This window comes from Synchiropus splendidus, chromosome 1 (genome assembly GCF_027744825.2).
Source record: "Synchiropus splendidus isolate RoL2022-P1 chromosome 1, RoL_Sspl_1.0, whole genome shotgun sequence".
NCBI classification, from domain to species: domain Eukaryota; kingdom Metazoa; phylum Chordata; class Actinopteri; order Syngnathiformes; family Callionymidae; genus Synchiropus; species Synchiropus splendidus.
The window spans coordinates 20,558,611-20,575,666 of record NC_071334.1 but is presented as its reverse complement, the minus strand read 5'-3'; the positions used below and the strand labels follow the sequence as shown (position 1 = coordinate 20,575,666).

At 41.1% G+C, this 17,056-nt stretch overlaps 1 protein-coding gene across 1 annotated transcript; it reads left to right on the top strand.

The window, feature by feature from the left end:
• The first annotated feature begins 13,411 nt into the window (after nucleotides 1–13,411).
• Nucleotides 13,412–15,270, top strand: sox14 (SRY-box transcription factor 14). The gene has a single exon (XM_053853181.1). The coding sequence runs from the start codon at nucleotides 13,901–13,903 to the stop codon at nucleotides 14,615–14,617; it is 717 nt and encodes a 238-aa protein (XP_053709156.1). The 5' UTR covers nucleotides 13,412–13,900; the 3' UTR covers nucleotides 14,618–15,270.
• Nucleotides 15,271–17,056: the final 1,786 nt, after the last annotated feature.

Below are 17,056 nucleotides of genomic sequence, written 5' to 3'. Positions count from 1 at the left end.
TTGTGCCTGTTATTGTGACATCCATTCTCTCAGCATTTTGAGGGTACAGGGGTGCTCAGTTGGGTTCTCTGTTGACTTAAGTGCTGGAATCTGTGGGGTTGGCAAGCACTCTTGCTGCCCCGTTTATTTTTATTTCCAGCATGTGCACACAACCCCATTACAGTTAATGGATTAAAGTAAACTATTTTGGTGATTTTTTAAAATGTATAATTTTTTTAAGTAGGTATTTGTGAACTTAATTGATTCTTCATTCGTACCTATATTATTACCTTGGCCAAGAAGGTTGTGTTTTATGGCTATATTATGTTTTTAACTGGAAGAGTTATGGACAGATTTAGATGAAATTTTCAGGAAATATGTCAAATGGGACAAGGAACAAATGATTCAGTTTTGGGAGAAGTCCGGATCACCGTATGGATCCTGTACTTTGTGAGTTACAGTAGGACCATTTTCTGCATTTGGATGCAGGATTTTTCTTTTTTTTTACAGAAACTTTGCCATAGGAAGATTGTGTTAGTGGGCTGGAGCTGGTTGGCAGAGGTTTGAGCTCTCTGAGTGCTTTCCCAGCATACACTTCAAAATAAAAGTGGTTAAAGACAGTGAACCTAATTTCTGGACCACTTTTGTTTCTGCTCCTGGTTCCTCATCCGCCACAATCGTTCTACAATAAAGATTAATTCATGAGCTGTCTTGAATGTCTCTCTTTAAATGACTAATTTTTTTTCAAGGGCCCGACAAATGTAGCTTGTTGGTGAGTTCAACTGCATCGTTTCTACATACATATTTGGCACAGCTTCAACTGTCTACGAGTTGATCACCCACTACACAATGAATTGCCTCTTCAGAACCGTCATGTCACTCATCATCACATCAGTGTTTAGACATTGTCCTCAGTGTGACATGATGCTCCAAGTGTGATGATGACAAGACTGTTTCATGTTGTTTGTAAAGACACAAATTACGGGACTTCCTTTGGTCCATGTCAAATTTCACCAGACATTGCTTCCCTGGCTTTTAAATGCTTAGACTCACTCCAGGCTTGGCAGTGACTTTCTGACATCTGACGATCAGCTCTTAACCTGCCATGTAAATAAAAAAAAAGTATTAGAAAAAAACCCACTTTATTTTTCAGTCCCACATGATCCACTCACAGCTAAAGCCAGCAGCAGCAGCCTGTAAGAATTGCCAGCGAATGGAGATTACCTCCTAAAATCTGCTGTATCCCTTCTAGACACCACCCAGCTGCGGAGACAGTAACAAATTGGTATTTGGAAGACATGCCTCAAAAGATAATTAGCTTTACTTTCAAGGATTACGCTGTCAACAACAACAGAAGGTCTTCAATTTGCAGACTTTGGGGTTGAAGATTGTAGGCAGGAAAACTTTTTTTCTTCTTCCCTGAAATAGATGTTGGACAACTGAAAAACTTCATCTTACATTTAATGTGACTGTCACATACTGTATAACTATGGTACACGTTTTGCTTCTTTTGCTTACATTTGTGTGCTTTATTTGTTTACATTTACAGATCCCGTGTTTCTCAACCTGCCGCTGACTAACAACACATCAAGCGTTTCATTTGTTCTGTAACACTACATATCGCTTTGCTTGTACTAGTTTCACCAACACAGCTTCAGTAGGTTCACCATTATCTTAGGGGATGAGATGGAGAGCTGTTGCATTGTGTTAATCGTGATATCCAATTTCCAAAATGGTCAATTTAAAAAAAATCAATACACATTTGATCTGTGGCTTTGAGTGTATTGTTTGTGATTGAGCTTGACACCTCAGACTGAGGGTTACTTTGGCAGGCAGTATTTGAAGGAAGTACACACCAGTGTATGAAACACACTGAGAAAGGCTTTAGCAGTGGACTAGTTACAGTCTCATGTTGTTGATTTCTCTTTGGTGATTAAATACTGTGAAAGAGAAGTACTTGAAGAATGTGGACCCACCGGATGAAAGAAGTAAACCATGCTTTTGGTGATTCAAGGCTACGTGGTGCCCACCCACCCAAGGGTCACTCTCCACTGCAACACACTCAAAATTTTGAAAAGACGAGGCCGAGATCACTGGTTGTTAACTTCACTGCTTCAGGAAGTGTCTGAATGTGCAGCAGTGTTGCTCCTCAATAACTGAGAGGTCCACCACAGGTCATGGGGCAGCAGTGGAGCTTCTGTGTTAGAAGTCATGTTTTGGTGTTGTCCACTGGGAGTGAATGAACTTTACCCTCATAAAGAGGAAGGAGGAATACCAATCTGTGACTCGGCAGAGCTTCAATAGACCATAGTGCCCTGCTGCCACAAGATCCGTCAACCGTCAGTCGGGGTCAGCCAGAAATAAACACCATCTACAGAAGTTCATACGGAATGTTAATGAATAACTGAAAAAAATGAGTAAGACATTAAAATTCATTGTTATTATTATTACTACCCCATGAGACAGTGAGTTGCACAGCTACTGCTAGTCGCCCACTTATTTGATTCCCCTGTTTCCACATTCCTCCATGTCCAATCCCATATGAATAGAACATTCTGCTCAACTATATTTCTTGGGCTTTATGATTAAAAAAAAAAAAAAAAAAAAAGCCTAAATACGAACTGGTGCCCTGAGGGTGAGTCCTGCCAGCTCTCATCACACCTCTACATGTTCAAGCAGCATCTGTTAACACACAAGCAAAGATACCTGATCTTACAAGAGCATTAGAAAAACAGATCAAAGACTGAAATTTTGAAGCCTGCGGCTGTAGACCTTGGAGCCAGAGACACGAAGGTGTCTCTTTGTGGATGTTGCAGGGGAGATGGAAGGGGGATCTGAGGTAAACATCTTTTATCTGCGTTGTTGTAATCACTAAAACATTGCTGTTTGTGTTTCTGTTCATCATTGCCACGGTCAAAAAGTACTTTGGATCCATCTGTCAGTGAATGATTTGGTGTGAATACACTTCAAAGATCAATCAATATCTCTCATGGGAAAATGAATCCGCCTTTTCAAGGTTTTTTTTAAAAGAAATAATAGCCAAAACTAATAGAACTCTTTATTAGATTTATGAGAAGTAAATGGAAAAGGAGACTGTGTTAAGTTGTATGGGTATCACCTTCAGAAGCCATACGACGCCTGTGCTGCTGATCTGGTGTGGCCCTGTACTTCCTCGCTGTAGTTTGTTCACATATTATCCTGTTATTTTCCGCCAACATTCACAATGCAGCGGCACGTTTAGGTGTGGTATTTACCAGCGCAAATGGAGCATGGATAATATGTGTTATTTTTCAAATGTTAATTTTGTATTTGGCCATTTAATTAATAAAATCTCCAAGACAATATTTAAGCCATGGTGTACTGTATGTTGATGGATTTATTTATGAACCAGTGGTTTGCCTTCTAGGGAGCAACAATGATATCTGGTTATGGTTTCTATCAGACATGTATTATTATTAGTAGTAATAGTACCATTATTGTTATTATTATCATACTGTTGGATTGGTTCATTCTGACTTACAGGCATTCAAAAGATGCAAGCACGGGAGAACAAAGTTCCAACTTAACTTGACCTGAGTCTGCTGCTGAGTTTGAACCCGAGCACTTCTTCCTATGTGGCTGCAGCACAAAACACTGCTTCATCATGATGCCCCAATTTTTACAATACCCAAAAATAAATAAAGTTTTTGTAAGATGAAAGAACCAAACTGAATTTACAGCAGTAACATTCCTGTTACACTGTGTAACATTGGTTTGTTTATTTCATTTAAAAATTCTTAACAAACTCAGCTGTCCATTTATTGCTAATGAAAATATTATCCCGACTTTTTGGAGAAACCGGTGACACCCGAAGGTCCCGAAATGCTGGAAGATCAAACAAGCAACTTACACCTCTGAGCTGTGCGACCTTCCTTAAAAAGTAAAACCTGCACAACACCCTTGTAGAAGAATCTTTTCAAATCCCCTTTCTGTCCCAGACATGTTTCAAAATTCATTTTAGCCCTTTTGTAACCTTTAGCAACGCTCAGACACGTTTTTTTCTCCCTCCTCAAAGCAACATGAAACAAACCGGAGAGCAAGCAATTTTATTGTTCACTGGTATCTTTAATTGTGATGAAAAAGGATTATGTAGATTTCCGTAAGCCTCCCTGACAAGACATATTTCAGAGTGAATAGGCCACAGAACAGGAATATGTGTCAGTGGCGGAGGCTTAGTTGAACGTCTTCTCAATAACGGGCTAATCCTGGAGTCAAGGGATCCCTCATTTACCCTCTCAGCCCAGACATCATGAGTGCTGGTCTCCAATTATAGCCCACGGTGTCTTTAAAGACAAAGCCGGGACTCAGTCTCTGTGACTAAATGTCATAAAGATGTTGCCCTTATCTCGATGACTTCTCCAAGTATTAAAAGTAGCTTTGTATCAAATATTTATTTACCCCGAGATATTAGACACATTTTCATTTCATATTTAAATAGTTACTGACCAGTGAGGCGTTGAATTGCACAAATATTTTGGATACTTTACTCTGCCCTTTCAAGCGCATCCCCAAACCAGTGTGTATGATTCTGCATTAAATCGTACCATCTGCTGGGAAGCCATTGAAGCGTATCCTTGTCATTTCATCTAGACCTCTCACAGATTCAAAACACGATCAGGATACAAACAGGTCTTTCATTGTTCTTGTGTTTCTGTACTCACTGGTTTAGCTCTTCCTCTTGTGCCTCTGATCTTATTGTTTCTGGCACAACCAAGGGTGTATTTCTTTTCTTGGAAGGGAATCTGCCTCTTGAATTCCAGAGGTCCCACCCAAAACAATTTGCATGCCAGGGAAGCAACAAAGTGGGAAAATAGGATACAGAATGGTTTCGGAACAACCAAGCACTCCGATTTCCTCCCACTGCCTTAAAACCTACGGAAACTATTTGGCCCAATGCAGGCTGTACCCACCTCATGCCCTATGAAGCTGGGGTAACCTCACTGTCCCTGAACAACAGAAGGCGAAGTACAAATGCTTAACCAGCTGAAATAACCGGTAGACTACTGACATTAACAGTCATTACCAGGTTGCTGAGTGAAGCTGTAGTATCGGCTTTTTTTCATGGCAGATATTTGATATACTGTTCACGCCAGCGTGTTTTCTTGTGGTAACCAGGCTTTATTATCACAGTCTCTCTGCGGAACCAAAGGATAATTCCGAATTTGCAGACCTTTTTTTGGACCAGTGTGTCTTCTGTGTCAGCCTCTTAAGCTGCACGAAAGTTTCGTAGTTTTATTTTGAAAATCCACTTATCTTGTGAAATGTGTGACATTTGGTATTACAAGTATTTTATGACTTCAGTGCGTGTCAGCAGTGTGGAAAACCTCTCACGGGGCCTTGTACTTGTGAACCGCGAAAGACCCCGTCAAAGAGCTTATATAACTGCATCTTTAAAAGTCTTCTTGAATGTTCTATCCATGATATTAACATTTTTGACCTGTAATGCGTCTTCATACGCATCTGTTTCTATTCAGCTAATTAGTTCCCAGTCTTTTCTTCTGGCCTCAACAATTTCATTTCTCCTCTATTGAGTTTCTTCATTAGATTTTCCCTCTAATTGACATCTCAGATGGATTTACCTTTGCCTCACTTTGACTCTGTGTGTCGTTTTTTTGTTGTCAAAATGTACGTCCTTGGCTTTTCTTGGGCCACAACTGCAAATTACAAACAGAGTGAATGCAAGATGTAGAGAGCCGTGTAATATCTGTAAACAAAGACGGAGACTAATTGCTGCTGGAGGTCAACACTCCAAATGCAAATTCTCAGCAGCGGCCTTGATGCTGCAAATTTATAGCCGTCACACTTCTTCAATAACCTGAATGGCCAATTTCGCAGTGAATCCACAGAGAAAGGGCACACGAGAAGTTGTGAAGAATTGATGATGGACTCTTTGGGAGTCAGTGAGATAAAATTGACCATGAAATCTGGCGCTCGGAATTAAATTTGTCGGAAGAAGACAGAGAGCATGAAAATGGGAGATCACAAACGTGCGCGATACTCGTTCTTCATTTGTGGTGAATGGATAATTAAATTGCAAAATCAATGGTTGGAAAAAAAAGTGACAACATGGGGGGGAAGTAAATAATAGAAACAACTCCATGTTTGTGTGGTATCTACTTTCTGCAGTTTATTTCAAAGCAAACCAATCCTGGGGCTCCAGAATGGACCAGATATATTTGCTCTCTGGGATAAGAAGGTCAGTTCAGAAAAGAAAGAAAAAAAGCATATATATGCATTATGAAACCAGAGTTTTGTGTCAGTCTGGCTTTTTATTATTATTTATACATTTTTCAAAATATATAATTGGTTTGGTGTCTGAGACTGGAGTAGGACCCACATGCAGGTGAACTAACCAAAAAAAATTGTCCAAGAAAATTTTCTAAAAAATACAACACAACACACAACAGCTGTGTCTCACTCAGAGAAGCAAAGACGACAACTTTTTGTCAGTTAAATATAACTTTATATCTATAATGTGGGCGTAATACCATCTTTTTTATGATCTCAAACATAAATGCCTAAAGAAACCTTAACAAAGCAAAATATAATAACATGTAACACAACAATAATATCAAATGATATTCATGCATATGTGTGCAAATCATAGAAGACTAATTTAGTCTTATTGACAAAAACATTGCCGGGAGAATATGATGCTATACAGTGACACTTGTTTCGCTCCAATGAAAGTTGCAGGTTGTTGGCGCCCTGACAAGCCCTTCTGTGTGCAGGTAACCTTCTCGCCAGTGTGATGCTTGTGATAAATAGGTCCAAAACAATGTGCTCCATGGCAATGGAAGACAAAAGCGATCAAAACATATTCAGTGGAAACAGATTCACCGAAACCCATCGCTGTATATTAGGCTGCAGATGAAGCGTGGAGGGGGGGTTGTCAGTGGCAGATGGAGCCTCTCCATACCATGAAATGGGCATTCTCGGCTACTAGGAAAACAATTCTTGCTGGTGCATCGAGCAGCCTCCTGTTTCTCTCAGAGAAAGTGATGCTGAGAGAGTGAGAGCAAGTGTGAAGCCACTTTAATTGCCTTCGGTCACCCACAACGTTGAACTGCCGCGCCATGCAGCTTAGCAAAGGAAACGGGCAGAGGGCCTGATAGATATTTTATCGCTCAAGTTAACAGTTAATGAATTCCCAAAGTGAAATCTGTCACTTCAAAAATAAAGGGGAAGGCAAATTAAAGGGAGATCGAGAGAGGCGAGGGAAGAAAGGGACTGGAGAGGGTGACACAGTTTTAAAATGCCCTATCTCTTGGCCATCCCCGCTTTTCAATGGAATAAAGAAAACTCAGCCTCTTTCTTCTCCTCTTTTCTTCCCTGACTTCTTTCCCCCCCTCCCATCCTTCTATCTCTCACTCTGCTCTTCTCTGAAAAAAATTCTCATGAATGATTTATATGTGTCTTGTTATCAGCAACGATTTCTATAGACCCCGACGCATTCACCAAGACATTTGTGGCGTAATTGTTAATTTTAATGCCATAATGGCTTCAGATGGGAACTCTGATTAGGCATTTATTACACAATTAAATGAAACATACTCAAGAATCACAAAGGCCTTCCGTAATTATTTCAGGCCATTAATAAAATGGGCATTAAATTATATTGGACACAAAAGAGAAGTGAAATAGATTTCCATGAGAGCAATGGCAGCAGCGAGGGGTAATAGATCCTGGCTGAATTCACTCTGAAATTAATTGTTGCCCGGCCTATTTCCACACACAGTGGAATGAATGAATGAGAAGAAGAGAGGAAGAGAAGAACGAGTTGGTGGCCGAGAGTGAGGGACGGGGGGGCGGAGGCGGGGGGTTACATTAAAAGCCTCTGATAAAAAATATAAAAAAAAGCTTTTGTTTGGCACGCTACAATAGACCCTCCATTCCACAGAGAAAGAGAGGCCAATTTCAATCTGAGTGCGGCCCTCTCCAGAGTTCTGACTCGAGGTTATTTCACTTTTTAACTTTTGTTTGCTTTTCAATAAACAGCCAGAGAAGATAGAACTGCTTATGGATTTGCTAAACGTGGCATCACCGGCAGAAGAGACATGTGACAGGCAAGCTATCGTTCCTATTCATTAATAAGACACACATTTGGTCGCCTTGCAGACTTAATGCCACAAAGGTTGTGACCTTTGTGGCATTAAGTCTGTCTCATTAAGTCAGTCTCAGTAGCCTCACCAGGTAATCTGAGGTTGCTTGAACCCCTTTGAGATCATGTGGCAAACTTCACAGTTCAACCTCTTACGTCCTGTGAATGGCGAGATTACAGTTTTGCCTTTCAGCGCCATGGTATTTTGTTTTTGTAAAATGATGATCAACTAGTCACCTTTAGGGACTCTGCCCGCACCATCCTGTTCGTGATACAACATTTCAGTGAGACAAAGTGGGAAGGAACTTAAGCGCATGACAATATCTCCTAAAAGAAAACAGAGCAAGATGGAGAATTTTTATGTAAAATAAAAAATGTTTCCGGCTTAATATGCTATGGAAGGGGTGGCCAACCAGTCAGAGGCTAAGAGCCACATTGTTTTACTTTGTTGCTGAAAAGAGCCACATCCTACAAATATGTAAGGACAATGAATAACAGGTGAAACACATGCCATACGTTTAGTTTAGGGAATGACAAAGTTTGGTGAAGAGCCTCATGAAACTGGGAGAAGAGTCGCATGTGGCTCAGGAGCCACGGGTTGGCCAGGCCTGTGCTACGGGAATCCGACATAGTTTAGTAAAAGAAGCATTATTATTGATAACTGCACTGTTAATAATCATTTTGCAAAACTGACTTTCCTTACAAGTTCAATTATCACCCCTTATTAAATTGCAAAAAGCAAAAGTCAAGAAGCCCACCTCTTTGTTCACACTTCAGTCTCCTGTGAGATTGACAGCACAGACTTTGAACAAGGTGTGATGAGGTCATCGTAGATAGAGGAAAACAGCAGCAAAATGCAACCTGGTTGAGGATTGGAATGATCCTCATTGCACTTTGTTGTAGTCTTTGTGAATCTTTCTTTTTTATCATCAAAGGTTATTTTGAGGTTTTCAGTATCCTCTTTTTCTCTTTTGCCTCAATAGAAAAGGTGGTCAAACATTTTTTTTCCATTTCAGTTTGATCATGATGAGAAAACTGATGAGTCTATGAGTTGGCCCTCCATGACAGAATACATGATGCATCCTTACACTGTCACCAATGTTGTCATATTATCCATTAACTGTAGAAGACAGTACCTGGCAGAAACCAACCGGGAAAGCAGGAGAAGACAGACAAGCTCAACAATCTTCAAGATTTGAACCTAAAGAGGTCACAGGCCATCTGTTAATCAAATGTATATTATATTAAGAAGGTTTTCAAAGATCAGATGCAAAACTGGACTTATTAAAACACATGCAATTCTTGCTAATTTGTTATTGCCAGAGACATTATTACCCTTTTGTTTGATAGCGTTGAAATAGTTGAATAAAATAGACAAAATGGCATTTACAGCAGCAGATGAAAACACTGAGAATACATCAAAGCTGAATATATGCTGGAGACCTTCTGAGGCTGATTCTGGAGGGAAATCTCAATTGAGCTGTCTTTTGAAGTAGCAGGCTTTTGGGAACTTTGGTTAACTGATAGCTCTCTACACTGGAACAGACCATTCCATCTATTTAACTAGTCATTCACCAATTATGATTTGCATAAATGTAGTTTTGTTCTTGTAACTAGACTGTTGCAACTATCTTGTTTCCATGTATTAGGCACTGGCTGACAGCGTGTGGATCAGACTTTGAAAAAGGTGTCAACATTAAGGCCCACATGGAGACACATCTGGACAGATCCAACCATCCTGTTGCTGCTTCTCACCTCACCCTCAGCTAGAAACATGCAAATATGAGTTTGTTAGTCAAGTATTCACAGAGTAGGATCGGAGGCATAACAGCTTAGGAACGTTCTAACACCAATTCTGACATATGAAAGGCTTGGCAGAGGAGGACTAGTAAACCCTTCTAAAAAGCAGTAGTTGGCAGTAAGGATAAGCTTAAAAAGGTTACCCAATAAATTACCAGTCAGATGAGTATAAGCATTGTCATTGCAGCACACTTGCATGAAGTGTGTCCTTAAAAGGTGCAGACCCAGTCACTAAACAAAGATGGCGTGGTGTTCTATCATATTCATTTATAAAGACTGTATTGAGCCACAGTTGACTCCTCCCCTCCCCCTGTGAGGACGAGCAGCTTTAAATGAGTTATCCCCCCCTCCCTCTTAATGAGGGTCAGGAGAAAGCCACATCTTTTCTTTTGTGATAATTTATCCATATCTCTTGTTATCTCTGTTTTGGCCCTTTAATCCTAATTGTATTGTATAATTGTGTGATGTGTCCCTGGTGCTGTTTGAAGCATCACCCCCTTTCTTGTGTTGTCTTGAACCCCTGTTCATTTTTGTGCCTGCTTTATGGTTTATTTTGATCGTCCCACCTTGACTCTACCTTGTGACTAAGCAACTGAACTGTTGGTATTGTTAGCATTAATGCTATTATTAGTGGTCAGAGCAGCAGCGGTCATGCTAGTATTAGAAGAGGTAGAAGTACAGGTAGGGTGCTTAACTGTGGTTTCTTTTTTCTGTTGCAATGCAAAATGTATTAAAAGTACTTTTGTAATAAATTCTATTTTTGTCTGAATATTAGTCAAAACAAGACAGGAATTATTAATACCAGGAATATTAGTTCCACTTTGCTAAAGTTACTGCTGTTACGCAGACTTCCTTTCGCAATATAGCGTACAGTCCTGGATCGATCACCAGACTCACCGATTGATTAATAAACAATAACAAAAAACAAGTCAACATGAGCATATTGTTTGTGCACAGGAGTATGTCGAGATTTGTTGAACCCCATTGATCCTGACACAACGGGACTCTTCAGCAGTGTCCTGCTGCGATTTGTCATTGCCCGGATATTCGGTGTTGAAACATGTCCTCCACCACTAATATTTTTATTTTGGATGCAGAACCATCGCTTAACAGGATGGAGGCATAATAAAAGGCATTGAAATGTCAACCCTCGGCTTTGAAGAGTTTTCATCCAGGACGTAACGTGTGGAGGGGAGAAAAACCTCTTAGAGCTTCAGCACCATGGACAGTTACGGTCCGCAGCTTTACCTCAATGCGCTCCACGGGAGCTCCGGCCCGCTAATGGGCTCTCTGGGGGTCGGAGGGCCGAGGCCCGAGCGCTTTTTACGGGGAAGATGGACGGACAAGCGCCCGGGGATAATCCAGTCTAGTGGGCGTATGTGTGTGTGTGCGCGCGACTGTACACGTACTTTGGCTTTGTCTCAAAAAAATAAATAAAAACTGTTAATGAGGAGCCAGTATTAAGATTCATTTCATGAAATATGACGTTACTTTAAGAGTGTGTCGAGAGCTGAAAGTCTTGCATATACTGCATTCACACTCAAAACTGTACAACTACAAGAATATATCAAGAGCTCCTCTGTCATTATGCAGACGTTTCATGTTCGGTTGTTTGGTGTTATTTCATGATGCTACTGATTTTGTGGCGTTAACTTAAGTATCTAGCGCAAAGTTATATTTTAAGAAATTGTGGCAAACGACCCGGACTGTAAACAGTTCCTCATTATTCAGTAGAATTGTCGATGGAGTCGCGCATCTATTAAACAGATCCGTTTTTGAATAGGCGACATAATGGATTTCCCCCCAGTGAGAAGGACCCTCAGCAGCAGGGCGACCCCTAAAATAATTCCCGTTATCTACCTCATTGATCTGAGCCGCCTATATAAGCCGCTGCTGCTGCTTCGGAGAGTTGGACTCCGCAGCCCTGCTGCAGGAAAGATAGCACAGCACTAACCAACACAGACAATCCGAACATGCACCACATATACCTCTGGCTCGTGTGTGAACATCACAAGCAGCGGAGCTTTTTCTCTTCTGGCGCCTGTCGTTGATACTGACAGTACATTCTCAAATCCTCCGTGTTTTTCCTCTAACAAATATTTCAGATGAAAACGCGCTCAGTGGCTGCGGCATGTGTAAGAGAGAGAGAGAGAAGGGGCAGTGTGTGAGAGAGAAGGGGAGAGAGTGAGAGACGGATCTGAAGAGATTTTTCAGATTAATCCAGCACACTTCATTTCCGCACATTTAAAAAAAAAAAAAAAAGATATATATTTATATAATGTAGCTGTGTGACGTGAAACCTTTGTAAATGCACGCTTTATGCCTAGAACTTCAAAACTAAACTTGGTCATTAATTGTAATATATTATAATTAATAAAGCGAGAAGTTATTACAGATGCGTGAAACACACACCCTGCAGGCCACTTTAACTACATCTATTTAACACTGTGTAACTAACAGGACACGGCGCTTTAAAGGAGAAGGGGGGGGGAGATCAGTGTGTTTGGTTTAATAATCACAGCAGACGGAATCATATATCAAACCCATTTGCCGGGGGGCTATTAGACTGTGGTCCTCCTTGACATTTGCATATTAAAACGATCCTTCTGCGCCTCCTTAACTGCCACACTGATGCCAACTAATACGACAACTATAGAGCTACAATGACGCTGTTTTTGCGTGCGTTGATGTAACATTTGCTTTCCGTTTGTAATAATACTACTGCTGTTTGTTGCACTACGTGTTTACATTCAAAATCAAAGTATGTGTGTTGTATGTGTATGTGTGATTTGAATTGTTCGTATTTTAAGATTCAGGTATAAAAATTGGTTTGGTGAATCTCGGAATATAGGTGCATATGGGGAACCTAGCTCCCAGGATATATAGTTTTTATTTTATCTTGCTTTCTTCTTCTATTGGTTGCAAATGGTATTTCTCGACATTATTATTATTATTATTATTATAGTGTTTTATAATATACACAACACACACAAAAACTTGAAACAATAATTCAGAACATCATCATTGCTATTATTACATTGTTGTTATAATGTTTTATGTTGTTATTTAAATTAAAAATGAGCTATATAATTCTATATAATAATAATAATAATAATAATAATAATAATAATAATAATGATGATAATGTGATGAACTGATCAAGTTTCTGTGTGTGTTGTGGACAGTAAACAGCAGTGGCAGTGTGAGTTGGGTTTATACTGTGGGAGAGGTTGAAGGTCCATGTTTGCTGTAGTTCATTCCATTAATGGAACCTGGGATGGATCCACCGTGTTGCCCACATCCCCACTTTCTTAATGTTTTTTTTTCTTCCGTATTCCCATCCGTGTTCTCCTTCCACCGCCCGCTCTTTGTTTACGTAGTAATGTATAGACGTAGATTTGGGGCGAAGGTGTCGGCGGCGCGGCAGCTGATTGGGCGCTCAGGTTGGAGAGTGAACGCCCTGCAGATTATGTCAGATTGCGTGCAGGAACCCAACCAGCCCAGTCTTTGAACTTCACCGCTTTTGGCTCGTATTCACGCTCTTCCGCTCATTTCCGAGCCAGGTGCTTGCCGACGAACCTCCGAGAGAGAGAGCGAGAGAGAGCGAGGCAGAGATTGGGACAGAAGACAATATTACACTTTAACGACTCCTGTAAAGTGAGTGCGGGACGCTGCTTTCACCTTTGTGGATTTTCTTTTCTGCGTCTTTGCTGGTCTTCTTTGACGGTGCTGGCTGCAAAACAAAACGCTCCCGGGACTTAAGAGAAAGTGTTTTGACTCCTCTGGATTTTTTTTTTTTTGCTTCATTTGTTCATTTCGGCTGCAGTTTCCGTCCCAGAACATCCGAGCCGTGGCATGACTGGTACCTCGCGGCAGGTCAGGTGAACAGTCTCCCCCTCTCTTCTCTGATAAGAACTTGTCCCTCTCGCTCAGTTTTGGATAAACGAAGCGACGTTTCTTTTTTACATTTTTTTTTTGAAAATGTCAAAACCCGCCGATCATATCAAGAGACCCATGAACGCGTTCATGGTTTGGTCCCGAGGACAGAGGCGGAAAATGGCACAGGAGAATCCCAAAATGCACAACTCGGAGATCAGTAAAAGACTTGGAGCCGAGTGGAAGTTGCTGTCCGAGTCCGAGAAGCGACCCTACATCGACGAGGCCAAGAGGCTGCGGGCTCAGCACATGAAGGAACACCCCGACTACAAGTACCGACCCCGGCGCAAGCCCAAGAACCTGCTCAAGAAGGACCGCTACGTCTTTCCTCTGCCTTACCTCGGGGACACGGACCACTTGAAGGGACTCCCAGTGTCCGCCGCCGACTCGCTGCTGGGCTCCTCGGAGAAAGCCCGCGCCTTCCTGCCGCCCACCTCCGCCCCCTACTCCTTCCTCGACCCCAGCCAGTTCAGCTCCAGCGCCATACAGAAGATGACCGAGATGCCGCACACCTTGAGCACCAGCACTTTGCCCTACGCCTCCTCTTTGGGATACCAGAACGGCGCCTTTGGGACACTAGGGTGCCCGAGTCAGCACACCCACACCCACCCATCACCCACGAACCCCGGCTACGTGGTCCCGTGCAACTGCACGGCCTGGTCAGCGTCCAGTTTACAGCCCCCTGTGGCCTACATACTTTTCCCAGGTATGACCAAGGGTGGGATAGATCCATATTCATCCGCACATGCCGCTGCCATGTAGACCCCCCGATCCCTGCTGACACGCATGTAAATATATCAAGGACTGCCACTTAAAGAGGCATGAACAGTATTATTACCTTGGACTCGCTTGACGGCGCAAAAAAATCTGATACAGTTCCCGAGTGGCGGAGCTGACTTCAAGGACCATGTGAACTGTAAGAAATGTAAATGTAATTATGGCAACCAGAAAAAAAGGGGAGGCCTTTAACTTTATTTATTGTGTACATTTCAATACTGCTATGCTGAATTTGTGTTGACTTTAAAGAAGAAGAAGAAAAAACATTAGGCTTGCACAATTCGTTCCGGAACGCAGTCCACTTTTTTTTTTGGCACTATAATAATTGTCACATATGATAGAGTCAAAATTAGGACCGAGAGGCTGAATTATACGGGTTTATATTGTTTGTATTTATTTAAATCGATAAACAATTTCACAACAATTATTTCCATTCGGTGTTTCTTTTTGTGATTCAGTGTCAATCTTAGATCTTTTTCATTGACAACTTTTATTTGAATTGGAAGACTTCTATGTGTATTTTCTATTTAAGATTTTAAAAAAAAAATAGACCACTGTCATGTTTATGGAAAGGATCCTGTATCTAGAAGGTTGATACCTCCTGCTCTTTGTTCAGCCACAGAGCAAAGACATTTCGAATAAAGACAATCTGTTTGAAATGTTATTCCATGCGTGGATTTGTAGATTATTGCATTTATTATTATTATTATATCTTGGTCAATGTATTATTTTGAATTTTGAACTACAAAATGACGTAGGTGTATTCTAGTAAACGGTGGAACGGATCGTTTTTGAGTCAATTGTGAAACCATTACTTTGAACTTTACATACTTGTGGTGTTTTCGTGACACTCGGATGAACCGACCGCGTGTGATTTCGTTTTTGACAGTTCAGCAGAGGCCTGCCCGCAGGGAGCGCGGCCCGTCTTACCCGTCTGACTGCTTAATCGCTGCCAGGAGAAGACTAATTATAGGCTTAGAAATGGAACACTGTTACTTCTCTGAAGAGGGCGGCGGTCAACCATTAAGTCACTTTCATATTTTGGTCAGCAAAGCAGTCAGCAAGCCTGTATCAACGTGACTGATCACCAAAAGTGGATGGGGAGATTTGGACGCGTCTTCCGTCCCCGTCATCTGCGCCGATAATGGGGTGCAGAGACGCGTGCGAGGCTCCATTACACCGCCGTGGCTTCAATTAAAAAAAAAACATTACCCGTTTAAATTGTTTACTTATCTGGCAGCAGCATATGCAGTGAGAAGTTAAGATTCCAGATCCTGCAATAGCGCCCAAGGTGCAATTCCATTTTGCGAAGGAGGGGTGATGAAGACATGGGCGCATATTTTACAGCTGTTAATGCATGTTTTACAGAAAACCTCCCAAGCGACCTGAAATCACAATATTGTAATCACTTCACAGAGTCACAGGAATGATTCTAATTCGCCTTTTCCATTTTATATTTTAATTATTTTTTATTTAAATGATATGAACTTGCTCAATCCATGGACGTCCGGTGTGAAGCTCGATGGTCGTCGACAATTCGGGTTTCCCCCCCCAAAACAAACTAGTTTTACGACATTAAAAACGTATTTTGCTTTCATTTAATTGACTTAAATTCCATCTAAATAACACAAAGACAGAGTTTTCTTCGGTGCATGTTTGAATGCAGTACATTGAACTTTGTTAGAAGCGGCTCGCACTTATTGCGCTCTCACTCTACTTATATTTTCAGGATCAATTAAAAACAAAACCAAAAAAATCCAACTTGAACACCATTCCAGCCAACGTGCACTTGACTTTAACCTGGATCAATTATCCGAAATAAATCACCTGAATTCTAAAGGAGCCCTGAGCGGCATAATGGGTGTAAATTATGATCTGAAATTACTATAGGCAGCTTTAAAATCTCTCCTCCTTCCCTTGATGATTTTTTCATTGGCGCACAACAGAGAGAATTCAATCTGCCTTATCTCTCCGGGACTCCTTTTCAGCGCAAGATCACAGAGAAAGAGGAGGATAATTGTTCTTTATTTTATTTAATTTAACGCGACAGCCAGCGCTTTCAGGTCATTTATATGCTTCATTTGGTGATAAAAGTCAATGAGGAGAAGGAGGGGGCGCACGCTTCTCTCCCGCAATGTAAAACACAGCGCGCAAAATAAAGTAAGGAGATGCTTATTTCGCCTTCATTAAAAGACGGGATCATTTACATATATATTTTTTAAAATGTGGCACTGGCAACATCTCTACCAAATGAAGTTCGATAAGTGGCTGTTTTTGTTAAAACTCGAGATGTGAAGAAAAGAAATATCAAAGTGCGCGTTTTTTGTTATCTGGGTGATATGAGATTGCGCACAATTTATTTGGAAATTGTTCAGTAGGGGGTGCGGATAAAAACGGATCTCATTTCAGCATATTAAATATTGT